The sequence below is a fragment of the Phoenix dactylifera genome, chromosome 2 (genome assembly GCF_009389715.1).
Source record: "Phoenix dactylifera cultivar Barhee BC4 chromosome 2, palm_55x_up_171113_PBpolish2nd_filt_p, whole genome shotgun sequence".
NCBI lineage: Eukaryota > Viridiplantae > Streptophyta > Magnoliopsida > Arecales > Arecaceae > Phoenix > Phoenix dactylifera.
In genome coordinates, this window is record NC_052393.1 from 13,864,737 (window position 1) to 13,888,815 (window position 24,079).

The 24,079-nt window shown below is 39.2% G+C and overlaps 2 protein-coding genes across 2 annotated transcripts; one reads left to right on the forward strand and one right to left on the reverse strand.

The window, feature by feature from the left end:
- Positions 1–3,110: 3,110 nt before the first annotated feature.
- Positions 3,111–6,787, reverse strand: LOC120109018 (RING-H2 finger protein ATL7-like). The gene is made up of 3 exons (XM_039122751.1): positions 6,299–6,787; positions 5,434–5,531; positions 3,111–3,817 (listed from the first exon to the last, which is right to left on the reverse strand). The coding sequence occupies exons 1-3, from the start codon at positions 6,458–6,460 to the stop codon at positions 3,466–3,468; spliced, it is 612 nt and encodes a 203-aa protein (XP_038978679.1). The 5' UTR covers positions 6,461–6,787; the 3' UTR covers positions 3,111–3,465.
- Positions 6,788–21,073: 14,286 nt separating this feature from the next.
- On the forward strand, positions 21,074–22,331 carry LOC120109022 (arogenate dehydratase 1-like). The gene has a single exon (XM_039122757.1). It carries the CDS (start codon positions 21,153–21,155, stop codon positions 22,227–22,229), a length of 1,077 nt encoding a protein of 358 aa, XP_038978685.1. The 5' UTR covers positions 21,074–21,152; the 3' UTR covers positions 22,230–22,331.
- The last annotated feature ends 1,748 nt before the right edge of the window (positions 22,332–24,079 follow it).

A 24,079-nucleotide genomic window follows, 5' to 3' on the forward strand; every position in this document is an offset into this window, starting at 1 on the left:
CCCCCCCCCCAAAAAAAAAAAAAAAAAAAAAAAAAAAAAAAACCAAAAAATGTCGACATAGAAAAGTATTTCAAAGTGCTCGAGAACTTCTACGGCTTCCATAATTACTGATATGGTCACTGTTTAGGCTTTGATTTCCAACTGGATCTTTCTTCTATATTGGGGGAATGCCAACTACCTAAGCTAGGCTAGCTCAGCTGCAATCACTTGGGCCTCTTATCTTCGATGAACAGCCCATCTAGATCACGATAGGCTTCGGCATTCACTTCGTGCAATTAAAGTTCCAATATTCTCCGCATTATTAGAAAAATTTTGAATTATTATTGATTGTTCTCTTGACAAGTGATTCTTTGGATTATTCTTCAAAAATAAACTTATCAAAACTTTAAAATTATTCCCCAATTATATACAATTTATTTACAAATTATTCTTAGCTAATTGGAAAGTTTAGCATGACACAAATTAGTGAGTGATACCTTCTCTTCTCTGTGATGCTCCAGCCTTCCGCTTACGCATGATCATTTCAAAATTTTGGTCCGTCGAGGCAAAAGCTCACACTCAAGCTTCTTCCTATCTTTGAAACTCTAATTTTGATGGGAACATGCCCGCCGTCGATGATTGGGCGGGAGAGGCTTTTGTGATCAGAGACCATGGTGCTAGGTTGGTTGTGGCGGGGGATATCGTTCCTTTGAGGACTCGACTTTTGGGACGGAGCTTAGGGCAGCATGGGAGGGGATTTCCTATGCGAGATATGTGTTACAGGCTGGCTGCATCAGTTTGGAGGAGGATTCTGCCTTACTGATCGCGCGTCTTCGGGAGGAGGGGCAGGAGGAGGTGGAGCATCCGCTTCTAGGCGACATGCGATGGATTTTACGGGAGTGCCAGGCTATCCAGATTAGACATGTCCTTTGAGAGGTGAACCAAGTTGCTGACTGGGTCGCCTCGTTTACTGCTCACTACTCGGGAGAATTTCTTTGGACTCAGTAGTCCTCATTTTCTTTTGCTTTGAGTAGGCTTTTTGCTTCTGATGTAGTAGGCTGTGCTCATATTAGAGTAGCATGAGTTGTCGATGCACCCAAAAAAAATCCCAGTCCTTGACTAAATCGCCACACTCCTCTATTTCCTCGTCGTCTTCTCCTTGTGGCGACCTCGACCACACTTGAAAAATCTTCTCCTAGTTGGACAACCCAGATTTCTTCAGTTGCAATACCACGATTCGAGGCCCCAATCCATCCGCTGCCCTGTCCTTCTTCCACATCATGGCCCATTCCGGCATCGCAACCATTCACCACAATTGCCCCTTTATGCTGACAACCTACACTCGCTTGTAGGCGCCCGAGCTCGGCATTGCGAAACGGTTTGAGTGGGGCTGGATTCTAGTGTATTTGTGCTCGATTATTTGATTAAGGTGGATGGAAATTGTCAATTGTTTCAAAGATGTACACAGATCGTTTGATCGAAACACCTTCCTTGATGTCGTCTCGTGGAATATCCTGATAAGAGGTTATTTTCATGGACTCTTTACTGTGCAGCCTTCCACAACTATCATTAAAAGATGGATAACCATCAGACAACATGCATCATATATGACATGGCACACGCTTATGGACTATTTTGTTTGCTGGCTGTCTATCTTGTGATAACTGCATAATACTCTACAGTGCGGCCTGCACATCATAGAAAATTTGTGCCCTAAATTTGATTAGTTTGAGGTGATGAAAGCAAGGAATGGGAGGCTTGATAGGTGGCTTGTTCTTTGTAAGGTGATTTGGAAAGAGGATAGGGATGGTCCATTCGGTGAACTTGGTTTCTTGACAAACAACCTTAGGTTGATCATCGCGATCCTTAGGTGTAGAGATTTGGAGTCGGCATGGAGGTTTTTAATGAGATGGATGAGGGATACTTGTTAGCATGGACTACCATGATCTCGGGTTTGGCTAACTATCCTACGCATATAACATCAGCAGTGTTTGTCCATTTGCAACAAATCTCATTGTAAATGATGGTATGGACCATCACGGGGCCGCTCCCGAATAGGTGAGATAAGCATGGCGTGGTTCGGAAATCACGAGGCTGCTATGATGGTATATAATACTTCTTGAGTGACCGGGACGCATCTGGGAGCTTATTGTCTGCTAAGAATGAGTTGTAAGGGGCCTGATTCACATTATCCTAATATAGCGGTCCCTTTTGGTTATATTGTTTACATCATTGACTTGCTCATAAGAATGAGCATTTACAACCTACCTCTAGCAGATTATAATTTAATAATTTTGATAACGCCGTGAAAAAAATCTGTCTGGGTTGGTGAATGGAATTGTTTAGACACTAAAAGCAGACCATTTCAACTCTTATCCACACCTAACCTTAACTTCCATTCTCATACAATTATTGTTAGGCTACTGATTTCGTATGAGTGCTATTACAAAATGCAAAAAAAAAAAAATGGATAATCAGTTTCTTTGTCAAATAAAATTCATCATCGTCAAACACTAAATAAATTCATAAATTAGGTGAAAAAGTTATCCGTAAGCTTCCTTTCTTGACTTCCTAACCTTTCCTTCCGTAGTTATTTGCAGGAAATAAAGGTGGGGAACACGAAGAGGGACATAATATATACTACAAGAGAAAATGTCCGGCAAAACGAAATGCAACTGCACATGTAATGAGCTCTGAAATTTTTAAATCCTAAGAAAAAAATGTCACAATTCAGAATCTTATCAAAAAAACTAGTCAGAAAGTATTACTTGAGTTTCTTAGTCCTATATAAATACTTTAACTTGATCTAGCAAATAATCGAATTAGGACATAAAACATAGTTTTTTTTGGCAATATATTTTTAAACCTCACGAATGATCAACGCCTTAAGCATGCTTGACTTTGGAATCTCAGCTGACAAACTGAGTAGAACTGGAAAGTTTTCAAGCTATAAAAGGCCAGGCCAAGTTCACTCTGGACTGTAAAATTTGAAAAGAATGCATAAGTTTGATTCTCTTCACCATAAATCTTATTATTTCATCTCTCTGGAAATAGGTGGAGTCTGGTCGTTAGGATTGTGTGCTCCACAGGCATCATGATATTTAAGAAGGCATCAAGTATTGCAATCAATGAACAAGTAAACAATCTCAAAGTATTGTACATAATCCAAAGTCACAAACTTTACAGATTTGCCCAGATGCCAGACCGCACCTTTTAATTCCTCCATTGCATTAAAAAAATGTCTACACTCATGGATTAAAGAGATACTCTGTCTAAAGTAATTTTATGTCTTGCAGAGGATTTAAGATCAGCTTTTAAGTATTTCCTTTACAAAATCTATCAGATCCCAGGATTCCAAGCCAATAAACTTCCATGACTATAATGGGCCACGAAGATCAAATTTTTACCGTACCTGGAGATACAAACCAGTTTCAAATATTGGACACACTAAGCTTCATCAACTTAGCCCATGATGTCCTTTTTCAACTATGCCCTAGCTTCTCGGTTTTCTCCATGTGGAACTGCAATGACAACAGATACAGATTCATGGATTTCTTGGTTATTCTCGCTGGCCTCTGAACGCTGATGGCCAGGAAGTAACCACTGGTTAGATCGATCACTAGAACCCTCGGGGTTGCCCACTGTATGATGGGCATCAAATAAGGGAGATGCAGCATATTTTGCATCAAAGGCGTCATTAAGCGGCAATCGACAAATTGGACAGGTTGCTTGTTTTTGCAGCCACACATCAATGCAGGCAAGATGAAAGCTGTGACCGCATGATGGCATAATCCGCAGCACTTCTTTCTCTTCATACTCTCCTAAACATATGGAACACCTGTTGCAGCAAAATGACAGTAACTTGGTTCAATATATAAGATGACAAGGCACAGGCGTCCTTTTTCTTATTTCAAGTGGACATTAGAATAAGATAGAAGCAAAGGATTGCTCAAATTTTGTTCAGGTATATTGAGAAGTCCAGTTTTCTGTTATTGATCCTCAACGATATGTTAGCATTCACATGAAGAAGGCTCCTTTCTATGCACCATCCTATGGTAGAGCGTTCCATATACTATGCCAGCAAAATATGATTAGCCAATACCATGTGGTCAGCATGATGTTATGTAGTCATGCTTCCAAGGGGTTCCATAGTTCTTGCCCTACTACATTATTTGTCAACTGTCTTCAACTTATAGCACAAGACAAAAATCTCTTCAAGGAAGAGTTTCTGTGGTGCCTAAATCACTACAGACCCATAATTATGAAGGAAATATGGAGCAAAATCAGCTATATGGGGAAACTAAAATGTGCCTTTACTGAACTAGATGCTCTCTCAAAATCATGCTTCGGAGAGATAAATTCTAACGAAATAACTAAACAAGAAGCCTTACCATCTATTTGGAGTCTGCTCTAAATCCTTCTTAGCATTTACTACTTACATGGCATGTGTCATAACTGTGAATTCTTCTCACAAACATGGTACCGAGCAGCTATCCTAAAATCAAGGGTTTGTACAATCCTCAAGTAGGGTCTCTGTATATCTCCTCTAAGTTACATTCTGAACCCCACCGGCTAACAATATGAAATGAGGGTTGAGCGCACTAGAAACCAGAAGGAGCATGGGAAAGGGACCCTGGAAAGTTCTAATCCAGCTCTCATAATGATGAACATGGTAGCTTCAGATTAAAGGGTAGGTACGGGTAGCTGGGAGTGGGCAGGGTGTTAATGAAGTCATTATAAAGCAGGGTATAAGAGAGTAAGGCAGCAAGGACAAAGTGATTAGAATGATAATCACAACGTGATGAGAGAAACAGGAGCGATATTTTCTGGTGAAAGGAAGATGCTTCCTTAATCTAAAGAAAAAAGTATTAAATTCAGATTTGTAAAATTTTGTCCTAAATGTGATAGTTGGCTGCTGAAATGCATGAAAGGTGTTTTATATTTTGGTTTTCTCATTCTCAATGCCAGTCTAAGCAAATAAAAAAGCATATAGGTTTCATCTTTTGAGAATCCATACTAAAAAGGCTGCATGAAGATGTCCTCATTGGAGTTGCTCATTACACCAGCAAGCTTGATCTCCTTAGCCTGTTCTATCATAGTTTAACTCTTTGTAATGGTTAAGGGACCAATTGCGTTCCATGTTATCTGGCTTCCAAGCAATGACGGCTTGGATATATAAACCAAGAGAAAACTAAGGCCCTAACCCTTGATGACCAGGCAATTAAGTGGAATCCCTTTTTTGGGAAAAGCAATTAAGTTGAACTTTACTGGTTAAGATCCCTGACAGTCTAAGAACAGAAGCAATAAATGCAAAGAAGGATTTCCACCCTTAGAAAGACACTTGCTTGGCATCTTCTCTAGATCGTTGAATTAAATTCGGTAAGATCTCAAGACAGTCTAAGAAAAGAAGCGGCATATCTCAAGAAGAAAATCCAAATTCAGAGACACACTTACTGGGCATCTTCTCTTGATTGGAAAGCCTCACGTTTGTACTTCATTGTTGGAATTGCAGCAACGACTACAGGCTCCAAACCACTGATCCCATGCTCCGACTGTCGGTAGTATTTACAAGTTTCAACAATAGAACACATATTGTTTCTCAAAAAACAATAAAAATATGTTCAATTATCTCTTTGCAAATATATGAATTTTTTTCTCCGGTAGGTATATTTTGATAATTTTGTAATTAAACAGACATTCAAGTATAAAGTACATATTGCAATTCCTTTCACATTACCAATGTTATTACCATAACAGCAATCAGTATATAAAGGGGAAACAATCGCAAACTTCAAGTGGAGTGTCGATTCTTTCTCTTTCTGTCCCTTTTCTTATCTTGAAAGGCCATACTAACTTTTTTATGTCTTGGTTAATTCAAGAAATTTATTTCCAAGGATCAAGAAGCAATTTCTTGTTTCGTTAAATTGCATACAAATTCTTGGTATATGCGATGAAGCAATATTCTGATGAACCCTGCCTCCTAAGACCCAAAAAACGCTCATTTCATCAAGATAATAAGATGATGGTACAAGGGGTCAAAGAAACAGATAAGCGAAGAGAAGAAGCAAGCAGCAAAATTTTCAGACCCAGCACTTTTTTTTCTTTTGTTTTTTTTTAAAGAACAAAACACAATTTCCGGATCGATGAAAATTATCAAACACCGATTCGGCAAAATTTAAAACCAAAAACCACCTTTAACACTCATTTAAAAAAACGGAGGTTCAGAAATCACACTGTAAGCTTTCGCTCCGCCTAGAAACCTGAATCTAAATAAGCAAGGGGCAAAAAAAGGAAAAGAAAAACTGCTTAAATTACTCACCGCTTCGAGATCTGAACGGAGCTCGAGGTCGAAGGCGACGTCCCGGGAGTCGGCGGAGCGGGCCCGGCCACAGATCAGGCGGGCGCAGACGAACACGATGAAGGTGGCGCTCATCCCGAATCCTATCACCGTCGTCACCAGGTTCAATCCCGACCCCAGCATCTCTCCTCGCTGCCTCCGCCGCCGCCGAGCCTATCCCTCTCTTCCTCTTCCTCCCTCCCTCCCTATCAAACTCCTCCTCCTCCTCCGCCGCCGCCGCCGCCACCACCACGAATGATGGATTGGGGGTGGAGGGGTTGGGAGCCGGAGATCGGACGGATTATACCCATCCGGGAATTGCGAATAGCTTTGGCCGATGGCAAGGAATGGTATGATAAGAGGGAGAGTAGAAACGCTGGGCGACTTGTGGGATTGCCCTTGGAATCGAACGCCTCAAGGGTCGCTGTGGGGGCGGGGCCCGCGCGGCTGCGGACCGGGCGGTGGATTTCTTTCCCCCTCTCTCTTTCTCCTTTGGAGAGCCGACTTGGCCTACTACGTGCCGGCCTTTTTTATCAGAGTATTCCGTGTATATTTAAAGCAAGAAAAGGAGATTCGGTAGCTCGGCGGTAACAGGACGGAAGTCGAAAGGGGAAGCGACGTCAAAGTTATCCATTTCGAGGAGAACACATGGTGCTGCGTCCCGAATACTCCCGTATCTGTGAACAGTATGTAACATGATGTAGGATATAGTTTTTTCTATTTCGAACCTCTTTTGCATCATGAAAACCATGGAGATTGGATAACTTTCATTGTTGTGTACGATTTCTAAGTGCGTTAAGTGGTGCAGTTGGGTGCAACTTAGGTTGGGACCGGTCTATCATGACATCACCAACTTTCGGTTTGTGATTTTGGTCGAGTTTATATTCAAAATAATAATCAATTTCGAGTGAGATTAGGTTTAAGTTGAGAACTGCTTATTGTGTGCTTGCTCAGTCGAAATTTTTGTTTAAGAAAAAAAAATTGACTGAAAGGAAACCAGATTCACGTTGTATTTTAATAATAGAACTCATGCAATCTTGTTTGAACTAGGGCCACTCGTGGCTGAAGTTAAAATTTCAATCAAATTCTATTGAGAACCAGTTCGTCCCATGCTGCGTGATATTTGAGTTGGCTGTATTGAAGATGAATTCTTTGCTGGTAAATTGAGTTCGTCTTTCCCTCATTTATGTGGTCCGACTTACATGAGCTCTGTTCTTACCCTTGGATGCATAGCTATTCTTTGAGATGAAATGAGGTCTTTTCTTGTATCATGCATCAAACGATAAACTCATTCTCTAGCATAGTCGATACTTATTTGCTGAGTTTGGAATACAGTACCATACTAATTGATACACATATTATACAATTTATGGCAAAGAAAAAAAAAGAGCTTGAAAGAACGTATAAGAAATACCCTTCTTGCATTTGAAATACATAAAAAGATGAACAAAGAAGACAAGCAATTGCAAATTTGCAAGCATAATAAATATTATAAATATATCTTTCTCAAAAACTACACAACTTAGCTGGGGCTCCCATCCTTTTCTCACCAAAAATTATCTTCAACCTATTTCTAAGTTAGAATTTTAGAACTGCCGGTAGAATTTGAAGGCAAAAAAAAAAGAAATATTTGTCATGATGCTTCAGGGGCGAGTCATAAACCTTGATTATTCATAAGGGAGAGTAACAAACAGTTCCATTGCGTGGTAATAATACAGTTTCTAATAAAATTTTGGATTCTTCGTGAAATTCTGGTGTCAACGCGCATGGTGGCTGACACGCTGCATCCAAACATCAGCTGTCGTTTTGCACCTTTAAAACGTAAAACACTTTTGCTAGTGACTGGTCATGAATCACTGCAAGTTTTCTTTTTAAAACGTAAAACATTGACTCTTGATGAAACTTATGCTTATCTTGCAAAGCATGCAGTGTTGTATGTCAAATCGTAAGCAGTTTTCTGTGTCAATTATGAGCAGCACTGATTGTTCTATCTTATTAATTTAAGTATATATATCAAATCAGGGATCTTGTTGCTTAAGTAAGAGTGGCGTGGTAGCCGCACCGAGCACAATCTAATTCTTGCTAATTCTTGCTTGCTAGAAGGACAGATGGCTTATTTTCGGGTTATAGCTCTTTATTGAGCAACTAGATGCTTTGGATTTGAACATTTAGGTAAGTGTAGTGCTGTTTGCTCTCTCTCTCTCTCTCCCCCCCTAGAGTGCTACTTTTTTCGAGCACTACTTATCTTTCGACTTACAATGCCCATCCCTAGTGGCACTTCATGATTGGTGGAGTGGTGCTGTTTAGCTTTTTCTTTATTTCAGAAGTCTGATATAATATAAATACTCTTCATCCATAGAAAATTGCTATTGCAATAATCAGTATCCAATGCTATTCAGTGTTGGAGATAACCACATACGAACAAAAAATCCCAGGTGTGAGATTTTTTTTTTTACCATGTATTATATTGTATCTATACCAAAACGTTAGATCGGAACAGGGCTTCTCTTAGCACCAGAATTCATCCATTCCATAACTTTAAAGAAAAAAATGTAAATGTTTGTCGGTCCGCAAATTTTCTTCTTCATTAAGTTGTCCTTCTCTCTGTCACGCCCCGGATCCGGTTCCGTGACACGGCCGTGCTATTGCCGACTACCGCCCCCAATAGCACGCAGCCTCGTACATGGTTAACAGGTAGTCAAAAGCAGTCAAACTTGCATATATTAAAATATGTGCATAACAACTTACTGGTTGACATAAAGTGCAGAGCTTCTAACAGTTTATGTATACAAAAGTATATTTATCCCACCCAAAAATAAAGAAACCTTGTTGCAAAAGAAAATTGCCTCTGGCGGCTATCACTGGTGGTGATCTGAAGAAAAAACATTAGATCGAAACAAAGCTTCTCTTAGCAGCAGAATTCATCCATCCATAACTTTAAAGAAAAAAAATGTAAATGTTTGTTGGTCCATAAATTTTCTTCTTCATTAAGATTTAGCTATAGATTTGATATTCCTGATTTAACAAGCAGTTTTTTATGTCAATTTAATACGCTTGTTTCTTATTAAATAGAATAATAAGTTGGTTGTTATCATCTAATTAATAATTAATTTATTAATCTCTTTATAGTAAATTATAGCTATAACTAGATTTTTTTTCTGTATTACAACACAAGCTTCTTCGATGATCCGCACCCCTTATTCAAGTTTGTAATACTAGAATATATCATCATTCAATATACAATATCTGATAAGTCAGCTATTAATTGCATGGCAGAGATTATTTTTTATTGATCATGAAATATAAGGTGCTCGTTATCTTTTTCATGAGAGAGGGCTATTTAATTTGGAATTTGGTTGGAGAAGAACAACTAACACATAAAATTATCTAACAACTATATCTATGTCATTATATCATTATAATATTTAAGTAGTTTTTGTTGCTCAATTAATTCACAATTTGTTTCAGTGAAAAAGAATTTATTTTATTCAAATATTCATGCTAGATGGAAGAAATGTATTTGGTGAACAATGTCGCAATCAAATATAGCTGTCATCTTTCATTATTATTTGTTGTTTTCCAGTATAGTGGCTAACAACAACTATCTCAACAATCATTCTTTTATTCTAAAACCAAATAATGGTTTCAAAGTCCTCTTGTTATCTATACATACCAGTATTTAAAATATAACTAGCTATCATTCTTTAATAGAACTATTGTTTGTTATTTAACATTTTCATTGCTTGTCTAGAAAAGACAACATACTTTAAGTTTCAGCATCTATACTTGCGGGTAAAATGATTTTGTTGTTGTGAATGGTGACGTAAGCGCAGGACACAATTATTTCTTCATCCCATCCACTATTTTCCATTTTAAAGGTTATAACAGCTCTTCAATAGTCATTTTATTTCTAAGCATTCTTAGTCTAGAAAGATTTGGAAAAATAACAAGCATTTTTTTTATTATAACGGTAAACAAACATAATAGAGGGCTTTTTTCTTCTTTTTTTTGCTGGAACAAAAAGGGAAGAGAGGGGTGAGGAGAACCTCATCCCACGTAGCAACCTCCATTGGGCTCTCTCCCCGCTGGAGAGTGTTCGATACAGGTAGAACATTTTTTGCTCATATCCTTCCCATCCATGATAGAGCCCCACCAGCATGGCAGTCCTATTCCCGTATGAGTATGTTGCACCAGCACCATCTAAGTACAAGCAAATCAGATAGTGACTCCACCGGGCAAAATCAGATGGGGGTATCCGATCTCCGTATTTAATCGACGCCCGCGTATTTCGAATCTGGGCCACTTCGGTGGAATCAAAGCTTCGTTCCCACCGTGTTACCATCTCGGTGGTTAAAGGGTTTTTCTCAAGAAAAAAAATAATAATAGAGGAGACACTTTATTTAGGAATTCATGTTTTACTGAGTTTTTGTCCAAAACTTGAAAACCGTTACTTTTGTTATCGCAGCACTGGATGGCCATCAATTCATCAATGTATGCTTTAGAACCACCAAGACTTTAATTTTATTATTATTATTTTTTTGAGATGGAGTATTTTTCAGAAACCTTGGTTACAAGTGGACCCATGGGCCCTTTGCACAGAACGTTGGCGTTCTCACTGAATCTATCATCTGCCTTCAGGGCTTTTAGCGGCCGTGGCCGACCCAAGCCCACTGGAGATGGAGGGGTAAGAGAGTGATGCTGGGGAAGGGAAATGTGGGAGGAACAGATTAATAACGCCGTGAGAGGGGAGGTGAGAAGAGGAGGATTTGGGTGATGGAATAAAGGCGAGATCCAGGGGAAACAGGGGAAGGGTTTGGGCACCGGAGAAAGATAGGAAATGAAGATAGAGAGTAACAGGCGAAATGTGGTTTGGGTCGTGATGAATGGAAACACATCTAACACAGCATCAGATACTGGGTCTCAATCCTATTGATGTGGTATCGAAGTCGCAAAATAGTTTGCTATCACCATATAAATTCGTTAATACTTTTTCTTAACATTTTTTTAAACATAAAGTGAAATTTGTGGCGCCTTTGTTATGGAAGTAGCATGTATGTATGCATGCATGCATGTATGTATCGCCAAACATCATCGCCTAGTTTAATATTTTGCAAAAGCATAGGTGGCTTAGGTGATTCTTCCTAAACTCGGCAGGACGTCCTGCAAGTTTCATCATAGATCCATCTCTCGCCAAACTTACCTTAGCCAGATATTTGGCATTAATTTACATGCAATTATTGTTGGATTAGAACCACTCCTAAGAAGCTCCAAAATTTTAGGTGATTGCACTTGATGCAAAAGTCCAGGTTATACCGATGATGCTAGACTTAAATAGGCAATGTTAAGGATGGACGACTTAAAGTGCTTCGTTGGAAATTTTAGAACCTTCAATCATCTGAATGTGATTCATGATTCATGACCCTCTTATAAATGGGAGATATTTTCTCAAGGATTGAGGCTACTTGGTATACGGGCGATGTTTTTCCTGATGAGTTTCAAATTTTTATCGCGTTGCGTTACGACGTCAAAGATGGACTTAGATATCGGATTATCTCAATTCTTAGCCATGATGGAAAACTAGGAATTCTTTGATATTTCTTATTTGTGTCAATTTTATTACGCTGATTTGTTGACTGCCATGATAGACTTGTTTCCGTTGGAGCCTTATGTTTTACCAAATATGGTTCTAGAGTTTGATATGTATTTTTGAGTTCCTCTCACAATAGATTTTCAATGTGTCCGCAGTTTTCAAGTTGCATACATTTCCAAATATAGTTATCATTATCAACTATCCATAAATCTTATGAATCAATGCCCAGAAACTCTAGAGGAGCTTTCTAGGTTGGTTAGAGAGAGCTGATGCCTAGAGTGCTTCAAGACTTGTTATTTTTTAATTTTTTTAGATATATTCATACTAAAAGTATATGAGTTATCCGCTGTAGCAATATATATATATATATTCTTAACTTTCATTCCGAACAAGCAAGTATGAATAGTTACATAGCATGTTTGGGTAACACCATTTAGTCCCTAATGTACCAATCATGAAGAAATTTAAAGATTAGCCGAAATAAGTAAAAGATTTGTGAACAAATCAGAACAAACTTTTGGACCCAATGAACTCAACTACCGCAAAAAAGGGATCCCAGTATATATCAAAACACTTTTGAAGGAAATCCTAGTTTCTCTAATTGGCTAAAATTGAAGAAATGTTGTATAAAACGATGCAGTTAAAAAATTGCCCTTGTGATCGTCAACCCCAACCAAACTTGGCAGTCTGTCTATTTGCTAAGTGACAAATAATCAGCCTATCTTGAGAGCATCAACGCACAAAAAAGATTCAAAATACCATGGACTAGATTTAAAATAGACTCAACCACCTTATTCAACCAATAATGGCATAGCAACATGACTTGCAGCCAAGCCACAAGCATCGATTGGCACTTCATGGTGCTTGCAACGTATGCATCCTTCCAAAGCAAACGCATCACAGATAGGTAGGAAGTCATTTGATTCTAAATTTCTTTCTAATGGTTAAGAATATTGTGTTAATTAAAGATTTGTCGATTATTATAGGTGGCAAGCATCACGTTTCATGTGATAGAAATCTGGAAGTGCAGTACGTATGACAAGAAGCTCAGCTACAAACCATGAGGTATGTCTACAATCAATTAACAATTCATTAAGACCACGGAATATATTCTCCCAAAGTAACGCATCATGAAAGTAGCTTTATTCTCTAAAATTCTAATGTTCATAGGTCTTTGTATTGATCAAAAAATCTATCGCTTATTGCAAGAGTGAAGATAAAATGTTATGTCCTAGAAACATAGAATCGGTTCTTTTGGCAAACAAAAATTAGAATTGATCGGTGGAATAAAATACATGGCTTTTTCGCTCATTTCTACCGCAAGACTGGTCCTTGCACATGTATCAGTCCAAGGTGGGGCAGTTCATTGTTATTCATATTGATATGCAGTAAATATAATATAAGAAAAAATTAAATTACAAATTTTTTTGAAGTTTACATTTATTGCACTTGATTTGGGGGGGGGGGGGGGGGGGGGGGGTCCAAAATGGACGGTTCTGCTCAGGGCAAGGGATCATCCCTTTCCGGCTAGGCAAAACCACAATTTTGCTCAAAGCCGGCCTAATCTCAAACTCCGCCGAAGGCTCAGTTGACCTCGGCCAGATCTCTCTGCTACTACGACCTGCCGAAATCTCTTCTAACATCTGTAGTAACGTCCCGAGCTCGAGCTCGGAACGCCCTGCTAAGTCAGTTGCGAGCCAAAGAGCTCCTTCAACTATAAAATTATTCGCCAACGCGCCCCGACCTGAGCTCGGGGCGCTCTTATATTCGCCGACGTGCTCTGATCGAGCTCGGGGCGCCTTTTATATTCGCCGACATGCCCTGACCTAAGCTCGAGGCGCCCTTAATTTTCGACGTTACGCTCGACCAAGTTCGAGGTGCCCCACCTAACAACGCGCCCTGATCCTTGAGCTCGGGGTGCCCTACCGAGCAAACTTCGGAATCGAGGAAGTGAGGCCTACCACAACACTCGCCAAGCCGACCTCGCCAAATACATGATACGACCCCTCATCGAGCTCGGCCACGCTCATGCCCACCTACGTTGCCATACATTACAACGTCTCTGCGCCATGTTTCGCTTGCTGGCCAACAACAAACAAAGATAATACTATGCTACTCCAGCCATATCCTGCTACAACTGTTAACGCCTTACTGTTACCGTGCGCCTCAAGTAAGCTCTAGCTATGCATCATCTGGCTTAAAGCCATCCTCTCCCATGATAAGGACAGGTCATACCTCCGTCTCCCATAATGAATAGAAACTTCTAACTTCTTAGTTAAATTTACAGTCATTTGTTTTGTTTTTAACATTTTCTTCCATTGTTTAAATTTTATGAACAAAATTAATATATATTTCTTACTTGCATTTTCTTTTTATTATTAGGAAAAACACAATAATTCCCCTCTTTTTGCTTACAGAAATAATATATAGAAACTGAAAAATCATATTATATGAACTTGTGCACAGTTATATGTGAATCAATCCTTTTAAATCACCTAGAGAACCGAAACCTTGATATCATATTACTTGTAACGTCTCCCCACATTGAAAGAGTTTCTTGATATCCTATTTAAGCTTATGTATTGTCCGAAACAAGCGTGGAATGCAGTTGCCGGATCCAAAATAAACATTTTTTATTTCTGAACCTACACACTAAAAAAATTTTATGGTTCCACCAGCTACAGTATACTCCTGCCACATGTCAGCAAAGGCATTCCGTCTGCATCAATTTCCTTAACCTAACGTCGTACAAGAGCAAATTAAATAGCATCATAAGAACAAGAAGGGCAACTAGTTTATCATTTGTGTAATTTTTCTCTAATGCTCGCATCTAGAAGGTGGCTATCCATGTTTGTCCTCAAGCGAGGCATTTCCAAATGCTAATAAAAAAGGACCTGAGGCTCTTCTAGTGAAAACCAAAACAAGGAACTTTCCAAGCGGTGTCCACTCCTCCTTACCTTTTTGTTTTTTTTTATTACACTATGATTTAAGAGCACGAATAGTATTACAAAATACTATACATTCATATATGACCATTATCAAAAGATAGACGACCATCAAATAAGATAGTCTATAACTATATATTATCATATTGGGTGCATACCATTTGATGGTTGTCCATCTTCTGATGATGGTCATTCAAAAATGTACAGCATTCTGCCATGCGACACATAGAAAATCCTAATTGATAATTTAAACTTATTTAGAATTAACCTCTGCCCGATCTAGCTACATAACCATGATATAGTTAGGCCCAAATTCTTCGATTCAACATTAAACAAAATCTCCATAAATGAGATCACACTCAAATATTCACGTGTGAAAATCCGGTCACAAAGTGGATTCAGGACTAAGAAAAGCCATCTGATCGTCGCAGGCTGATTGGTTAGGATTGGAGAAGCTCTTTCGAAGATGTACACTTTAGGTCGGATTTAGGAAATCTACGTGGTAGCTTCCGTTTCTCATACGTCAGCATCATGCATTATTAACGTTTTCTAACATGTCATCAACTTGTCTTCCTTCACGAATCACGAGGAAGCAATGGGGGAAGAGAGAAGCCGATAAGCATCACAGAAGCGGGACCTGCACGGGATATATTAATCAGCACCATGAAAATGATTCTATAATTGTAGAATTATGATTCCATAACCATTTTTTTTTAAAAAAATGGTAGATATTATACATCCAAAATTTGTCCATGAAAATAATAAGAAATGAGCACGGCCCGTCTGGAGAGGGGGGAGGAAAATAGCCGTTTCCAACGGCTATTTTCGGGAAAAAGACCCTTTTACCCCTCCCAACAGTCCAATAACGGCTGAATTGAGGGGTATTTTGGAAAAAAAAATTTGGGCTTTTATAAATAGCCCATTCCTCCCTCATTCTCACCACACCAAACCAACTATTCTCTCCTTCTCTACTGCTATTATTTCTCTCTTCTAAAGTGCTCTTCTAGCAATTTAATTTTTAGTTTGTTCAAGTGCTACACAAGAGGAGGTTCCTGTTGAGAAGAGAAGGTCGCTTCTGTTGAGAGCACAAGAGGAAGCTCGGAATCTCGGCTCTGCCTCTGCCCTCCGACCCTCTACTTAATTCCTCCTTGCGGTTAGTTTTTATTTTTTGAATTAATCATAGATATGTCATCTTTTGAGGAAAGTCAGTTTGGCATTCCTCCTATTTCTGAGGGAGAAGAAACTAATCCCCAACCCCATGTTCCTAGTTCCTCTAGAACTGGTGAACCGAGTGAAGATCAAACCTCTTCTCGTAAGAGGACTAGTGCTGTATGGAATGAATTTGATAGAGTTATGGTTGATGGAGTCTGGAAAGCTAGATGTAAAAAATGTGCCAAACTTTATAGTTGTAGTAGTAGTGGGGGAACAGGGCATTTAAAAAGACATCAAGAGAGTCATAGGATGCATGATTCTCATGCTCAAACTCAAAGTACCCTTAATATATAAGGGGGATTACTTGTAGGTAATTTTGCATATAATCATGAAAATCAAAGAAAAGCACTTGTAAAATGGATAGTTAAGGATGAATTACCTTTTAGTTTATGTGAATCTTTTAATTTTGAAGAATATGTTCAATTAAACCTACAACCTGCTTACAAAAGAACTAGTAGGCGTACATTTAGAAGAGTAGCTATGACTAACTTTTTAGCAATGAAACAAAATTTAATTGAAACACTTTCTACTTTAAATATAAAAATTTCATTAACTTCTGATATTTGGTCAGCATCTGTAGGTAGTAATTGTTTTATTGCCATTACTGCTCATTATATTGATAATGATTGGCAATTAAATAAACGTATTCTTCCTTTTTGTGCTTTTGATTTTCCACATTCTGGGCAACAAATTTCAAATATCATTTATCAAACTGCATGTTCATATAATATTAATGATAAAATTATGTCTATTACTTTTGATAATGCATCTAATAATAATTCTGCTGTTGCATTATTAAAAGACTCATTGCATCCCATGTTAGATGGAAATTTATTGCATATTAGATGTGCATGTCATATCTTAAATCTTTCTGTTCAAGCTGGCATGGGCATGATTCAAGATGTGATTTCAAAAATTAGAAATGCAGTTTCTTTTATTCATGCTTCAAGATCAAGACTTCAAGAATTTAAGGAATTATGCATAAATCATGGTAAACGTTTTAAAAAATTTAAACTTGATGTAATTACTCGTTGGAACTCCACATATAGCATGATACATGATGCATACCCATATAAAAACTTATTAAGTGCATATATTAATGATCGTGGATTAGGCTTTACATTGTCTGAAACTGATTGGAATAAAGGAAAAATTTTGGAAGATTTTTTGCTTAGTTTTTATAATGCTACCAATGTTCTTTCTGGTATTTATTATCCAACTTTATGTTCATTTTTACAACAAGCATATATAATTAGTCAAAAATTTGCAGAACATAGATATGATGATGTTTTAATGCCTATTATTGACCTAATGGAATCTAAATGGAATGAGTATTGGGACAAGATATGTCCTATGCATAACTTAGCTGCTGTATTTGATCCTAGAGTTAAATTAAATGGCGTGCTAATTTTACTTGATGCATACTCTAAAAATATGAATCAAGATTCTGAATCTGCTAAAGATGAGGTAAAACAACTTCTTTATGATATTTATGCTATATATGATGAAAAAATTCGTGGATCTAGAACACAAATACAAAGCTCTATTTCTTCTTCTAGTAGTTCTCATTCGTCATCTATTTTTTCATTCATTGCACAGAGAAGACACACACATGCTTCAAGTTCCTCTTCATCTTCTTCATCTTTAAGTAGTGAACTAGAATTTTATTTACGAAATGATCTTCATTCTGCATATGATGAAAATCAAATAGAGAATCTAGATGTATTATCTTGGTGGAAGAGTGTTAGAAATCAATATCCTGTTATGTCTGCAATTGCACGCGATATTTTAGTTGTACCGATGTCCACGGTAGCATCGGAATCCGCTTTTAGTGCAGGTCGGCGTGTTCTTGACGAAAAGAGAAGTAGGATGACGGGCGAAACGGTGGAGATGCTTCTCTGCTTCAAAGATTGGTTGGATGCTGAGGCAAGACTTCAAGATAAAGGTGGACATAATACAACATCCTCTGATGATGATGATACAAACACTACTGAAGACTGAAGAGTGAATACTGATTCACTGAATCACTGATGATTAGTAAGATTTCTTAATTTTTTATAATTGTACATTTTTATTGTATTCTGGAGGTCAGACCAAGGTCCAAACCTCGGCCCTTTCTTATTGTATTCTGGAGGTCAGACCAAGGTCCAAACCTCCCTTCATGTACCATTTTGATTTAAATTAATAAACTGGTAGGGGTCAATGCCAAACCCCCCACCAATGGTGGCTTTATATTCATAAATCCTTAGTTTTCAATATTTATTAATTTATTAAAAAAATTTATGAAGCATTAATTTTTATCGGGCCGGGCCGGGCCCAGGCCCGGACCGTGCCAGGCCGTGCCGGGCTCGGCCCGCGAGCCAGTACCCTGTGACCCAGCACGGCCCGGCACTGTAGCGGGCGGGCCGTGCCTTCGTGCCAGGCCGTGCCAGGCACGGCCCGCTTCGTGCCAGGCCGTGCCGGGCCGTGGGCGGCCCGGCCCAGTGCCCAACTCTATCCAAACATGACTAAGTAAGTTTAATATTAAGTCATATGTTCTAGTAATTATCTCTATGTTTTTAGTCCTCTGATCAATGTTTGACACTTGCTTATTATTTTTTGAAGTCTTCAAATTCAAGAAATTTTTACTTGTTTCTTCGTTCATGTCCTCCAAAAAGTTTGGATTGTGCACCTAATATGGTCCAAGCCTTAATCAAAATCTTCACAACTGCCTGTTCTTGGACATGATTTACTATAAAATAAAACCTGCAACAAGATTATAATAGGTGCCATATGAACTAAAAGAGGTCGAAGTGCTAGTAGTGCACTAATAGCAGTAAGTAGAGTTAGAATTTTTAATACCTTAGTTCCAATGATATAATTACGTACGGCTTGAAAAGGGCTGAATTATGCTATATATGCATTAAGGACTTCATAAATTTATTTAGAGGGAGACTTAATGGCAGTTGCTAGATGTCTTTCTCATGACCAACTATACGGATCTACAGTAGCTACATCCCACACAGAAGAGCTTTTAGGTTCAAATCCCATTAGCTACATCCCTGTTATAATTATGAAAAATCTAACTCGCTATTATATATGACGTAGTCATAATTATGTTATTGAATTATGAACGTGTATTTTTTTTAGCATGGTGCCCCAATTATTGCCAAGTTGGGTTCCACTCCGGTTTTGCAATCATAGCCAACTGTGGATCCGTGACAATGCATGATCGCATGGACCCCCTCGCAACCCATCGCCGGCAACTGGTGTGGTACTATGGGGCCCATGTAATTATTATGGGCTGTTGACCGACAGGATTGGCCCAGTTCAATTGAACCTTGCATTGGAGGTTCGAAACTCTTCTTTATCAGTAAGTTGCGATTGGACCAATATTATATTTGTAGATTTATAACTACTTCTGATCTAGATGAACATCAGCAAGGAATCAAACTAGCTCCAATTTACAAAAGCTTGTGAAATAATATCTCAGGGTTGCTTGTCTATATGTCATTTTGTTATAGCGGATGATTTTAAAATTCTAATTTCGTGTAAAGCACTTGGGAAAAACCAAAACGTCTTTTTCCTATTATTCTTCATTCTTCCTCTACTTTTATGGCATGTCAATTTTTTGTCTAAACAAGGTTTATGAAAAGTAGAAAGACTTTTTTTTTAATAAAATCCATTCACTTTGGATTTTGTAAACATGTTTTAGAAAATTGGATAACCAAATAATTGCAAGATAGTTATTAAACTATCTAGCCTTCTGTACTTAAATACTTTATCAGTGATTAATCTATCATTGTAACATTGGTACCATGGAGATATTGATTTCTAATTTATGTAAGCTTGATGGAAGAGATATATGTGAAATGAAACTCATCTTTCACATGATACATCCTCTTATTTTCTGAAGAAGAAAAGAAGAGGTAATTTGTTATCCTTAATAACAAAGTACAATAACAACAATATTTTTTTTGTAATTCTAATGGTATTTGGAAATCTTTTTATTATTTTGTTGGTAGCATGAAATAAAATTAGAGAATACCAAAGACTTCCTAGTTCCAAAAGTAGCATTTCTTATGTGGTTTTCCAAAAAAATAGAGCACCTAATCAACGAATCTGTTCTTAGCGATCAGAATTGTTAGGAATATACTTTTTATATATATAATTTTTTTTGACTATATAATAATTTAGGATCTCATCTAAAAAAACTGGTTGAAAGATATTACTTGAGTTTCTTGATCATGTATGAGTATCCAAGATCTATCTAGTGCATAGCCGATGTATGACAAACATATATATGTACAAATTTCTTTACAAATTATTTTCAATGGTGTTTAATATAAAGAAGATGAATATGTATGAGGATAATCAAAGTCCAAACATAAGAATCCACTGGAGAAATGAAAAAAATAGAGGCTACAGTTGTGTGGCCTCGAAATTGAGAATTTTCATTACCATAGTAGGGATTCAAAATGCTATATGTAAAATAATGTGATTCACACTCCAAAAATTACTATGGAAAGTAACTAAGGGAAAGAGAAATATAAATTTCCTACTTGGCATTCTTGGAATCATTACCCAATACAAGTTACACATCATGAATCTTGCTAGGCATGCAAGCATTTGGCATTATTGTATCATTTACCCGTGTGTGGTACAAAATGAAATTTCTCTGTGCAAATAGGATGCTCAAGCCACAACTTGAAACAGAAGCAACTTGGTTCTAGCTCTGCAACCAAATGCTCCATTATGCTATGTCTAATAAGAATATGTAATGTTTGGAACTCTATCCAAAAATTAAAAGAAACACTTCATAGCACGACTCTTAAAGTCTACCGTGTTCGACGCCCAGCAATAGCTGGGCCAACCAATAGCTGAACCACTATGATTGCAGTTTTTTTCACTAATTTCCGCATTAGTGGCGATTGGTGAAAGTTATAGAGCTACCCTTGCGTGGATGGAAATTTGGAACTCAGCCTAACATCGGCAACCGGATCCAAACACCCAACACCAAAGTGCCGACTCCCCTCTTTAAAAAGTCAATTACTTGCGTCTGCTCCCCACCGACTGCCTCCCTCCCTCTCAATTCCACCCGAAATCTGCCATGGCTTCTTCAGCTCCCCCTCTAAAATTCCCCAACTATTTACCCTCTTCCACAAAGAAGAGAAGAGAGTTCGTAGATTTACCATCGATTGCCCCGGCCGGCCGGAGTCGGAGGCCATCGACGGTGGTCGTCGCCGGCATCAACGGCCACCCCCAGATCAACGGCTCCGGCGCCCTCCGCGTGGCCTTCCAGGGAGCCCCGGGCGCCTACAGCGAGTTCGCGGCCAAGACGGCGTGCCCGGCCTGCACCACCGTCCCCTGCCGTGCCTTCGCCGACGCGATATCCGCCGTGGAGCGCGGCCGCGCCGACCGCGCCATCCTCCCCGTGGAGAGCACCATGGAGGGTACCGCCCTCAGGAACTACGACCTCCTCCTCCGCCACGATCTCCGCATCGTCCAGGAGATCAACCTCTTCGTCCATTACTGCCTCCTCGCGATGCCGGGCGTCCTCCCCGGCGAGCTCCGTCGCGTCATCAGCCACCCCATGGCCCTGGCCCACTGCGGCCGCGCCCTCGCCCAGCTCGGCCTTCGCCGCGAGCCCGTCGAGGACACCGCCGGCGCCGTCGAGATGCTCCGCTCCAACCACCTGCTCGACACCGCCGCCATCGCCAGCCCCCGCGCTGCCGTCCTCTACGGCCTCGACGTCCTCGCCCATGGGCTCCAGGATGAGTCATGGAACGTCACCCGTTTCCTCCTCCTGTCGAAGACCACCACCGGACCGCCCCACAAACCCGACGGTGGCGGGGCCGGGCTGAAGACGAGCCTGGTCGTCGCCCACCGTGGCAGCTCCATGGTGGCGCTGCTGAAAGTCCTCTCGGCGTTCTCGAAACGAAACATCAATCTCACCAAGCTGGAGGTGATCAATTCGTCGAACGAACGGGAGGCGCCCGTCATGATTCTGGACGTGAGAGGGAGGGGGTCGCTGAGGGCTTTCCCCCATGTTTTATATGTGGATTTCGAGGGCTCCATGGAGGATTCCAAGGTAAAGGAGGCCATTGATGAGATCTCTTCCTTCTCGGTGTTTGTTCGGATTCTTGGCTGCTACGCAGCCGATCCTAATATCTATGATCTTCAATAGGATTCAGACCGATCATATATTACGTTATATTGCGGTGTGTATCGATCGAACTGCTTGCGTATCTTCTGTTTTTGAAGTAATCAAAGTTTACTTCCATACAAATCTCGTACAAAATTAGTCTGAACAATGTGCTTCATCAAATCCGCTGATTTGCTCGCCGAACTGATATTTTTAGAAAAGTAATTACAAATTAATTAACACGGGACTAGGGGTTCGTACTTTCTTATTGCGGTGCGTTGAGTTTAATTACTGGAAACTGCGTATGTTTTCATGTCTGTCCATTATTTGCTGACGAGGGCTCATCATGTTCTCTATCCACGTTTCGTTCATTCCGTATGTAGTGTTATATATAGGTCATTCATGAAAAGTTAGGTGATAAATTCTTCCTCAGTTCCCTTATTCTTCTCTCTTTGATTTTTCTGATGTGCAATTCTTGGCCTCCTTAGACAAATACTTTGACTGGAGTTCGACTCCTCGGTTAGATGCCTAACCTTCGTACGGTAGTTCTATTTTGCTTCTTCAAACTGAAGTAGATATGGGCATGATAACACAGCATCCATTCTGCTCCTAGTTCCTCCCGGTTTTTCTCAGGATTTTGTGGCCCAAGCGAAACTGGTTTAATTTGAAGTTGTTGATGTTTATACCGGTCGATCATCGAAGAGAAATTTTTATGCATTTTTTCTATTAATCTGAAAATTCTTCTCAGATACAAAAAAATGATTCAGTTCTAGAGCCAAAGATCGTAGTTCTCGAATGGGCAATTGAAACTTTGTAAGGCACTTTTCTGGAATTTAATACAATAGTAAGCCTTGTTCTCATATTAGAGATGGAAGTATCCTTTACGTGCACTTAATTTTTCTTACAAAATTCTTTCTCAAAAGGTCTCTTCAAAGATTCCATTATACTTTTCATCTGGGTCTGGATTCTTTTCTTTTCTTTTTATTTTTATTTTGGTAAATATGAATTCGGATTCGACAATTACATCAGTTCATGGTTCTCGAAACTGGCCTTGTGATGCAATTTAATGCTACTTTTGTTCGCATGTGTTGTATTCTGGACTAGTTATAATAATAGATATTCTCGTCATAATGTACAGATTCGAAGTAAGAATCGTTCCAAGTAAACCGACCCTCAAACAACCCCGCTCATGGCCATTCAACGCTCAGCAGTTGCCATTACAAAAGCAATTCAACAACTAATTTGCTTCTAGAATCCAATAAAATACACTACCCACAAGCAAAGGCGTAAATTTTAAGTGTACCACAAGCACATCGCATTAAATCAAAGCCTGGATGTTGGTTGCTTTAAAATTTGTGGTATTCCATCACACGCAGTCCCCACGGAGTTGTTACATCAATTTCACATTGTGGAACAAACCAAAGCCAACGTGTCCACCATGTGGGAGAGAGTTAGGTGGGAAACCTAACTCGCTCCATTGGTTGCTGGGTTTCTGCCTTTATCTCTAAAAAATGGGAAGAACCTTCCAAAGCAAAAATAAAAATTTAATGCGAAAGCAACCGTAATGGTAGGCCATCATCAGACGTTTCTTGGGGTGCATCCATACCATGTTCAAATGATGGGAGCCTTTCAATTAGTCCAAAATCTCGAGGACCCAACATGCAGTCATGTTGGTGCTCTTCCATGGGCAATCTGGTATTTGGCTCTAGATTGATCACGTAAGCAAGATTCTCTCCACACGCACAATTTATTTCGACATCTCTCTATGTTTCAACACTAAACATCAATCAGGTTTTGGTTTAGCATATCAACCTCAGCAGCACCATACTTCTCTTGCATCATATTTCTGCCACCAGGCAAGATCAGAATTATAGCCAATCTTCTTGTAGTAA

Bases quoted from the DNA above. Each gene is read 5' to 3' on its own strand.
- LOC120109018 (XM_039122751.1), bottom strand. From the start codon at position 6,460: ATGCTGGGGTCGGGATTGAACCTGGTGACGACGGTGATAGGATTCGGG. The intron at 5,532-6,298 runs GTGAGTAATTTA...TACTACCGACAG, and splicing joins TCCGTTCAGATCTCGAAGCG to TCGGAGCATGGGATCAGTGG. The intron at 3,818-5,433 runs GTAAGTGTGTCT...TTGCTGCAACAG, and splicing joins CAATCAAGAGAAGATGCCCA to GTGTTCCATATGTTTAGGAG.
- LOC120109022 (XM_039122757.1), top strand. From the start codon at position 21,153: ATGGCTTCTTCAGCTCCCCCTCTAAAATTCCCCAACTATTTACCCTCT.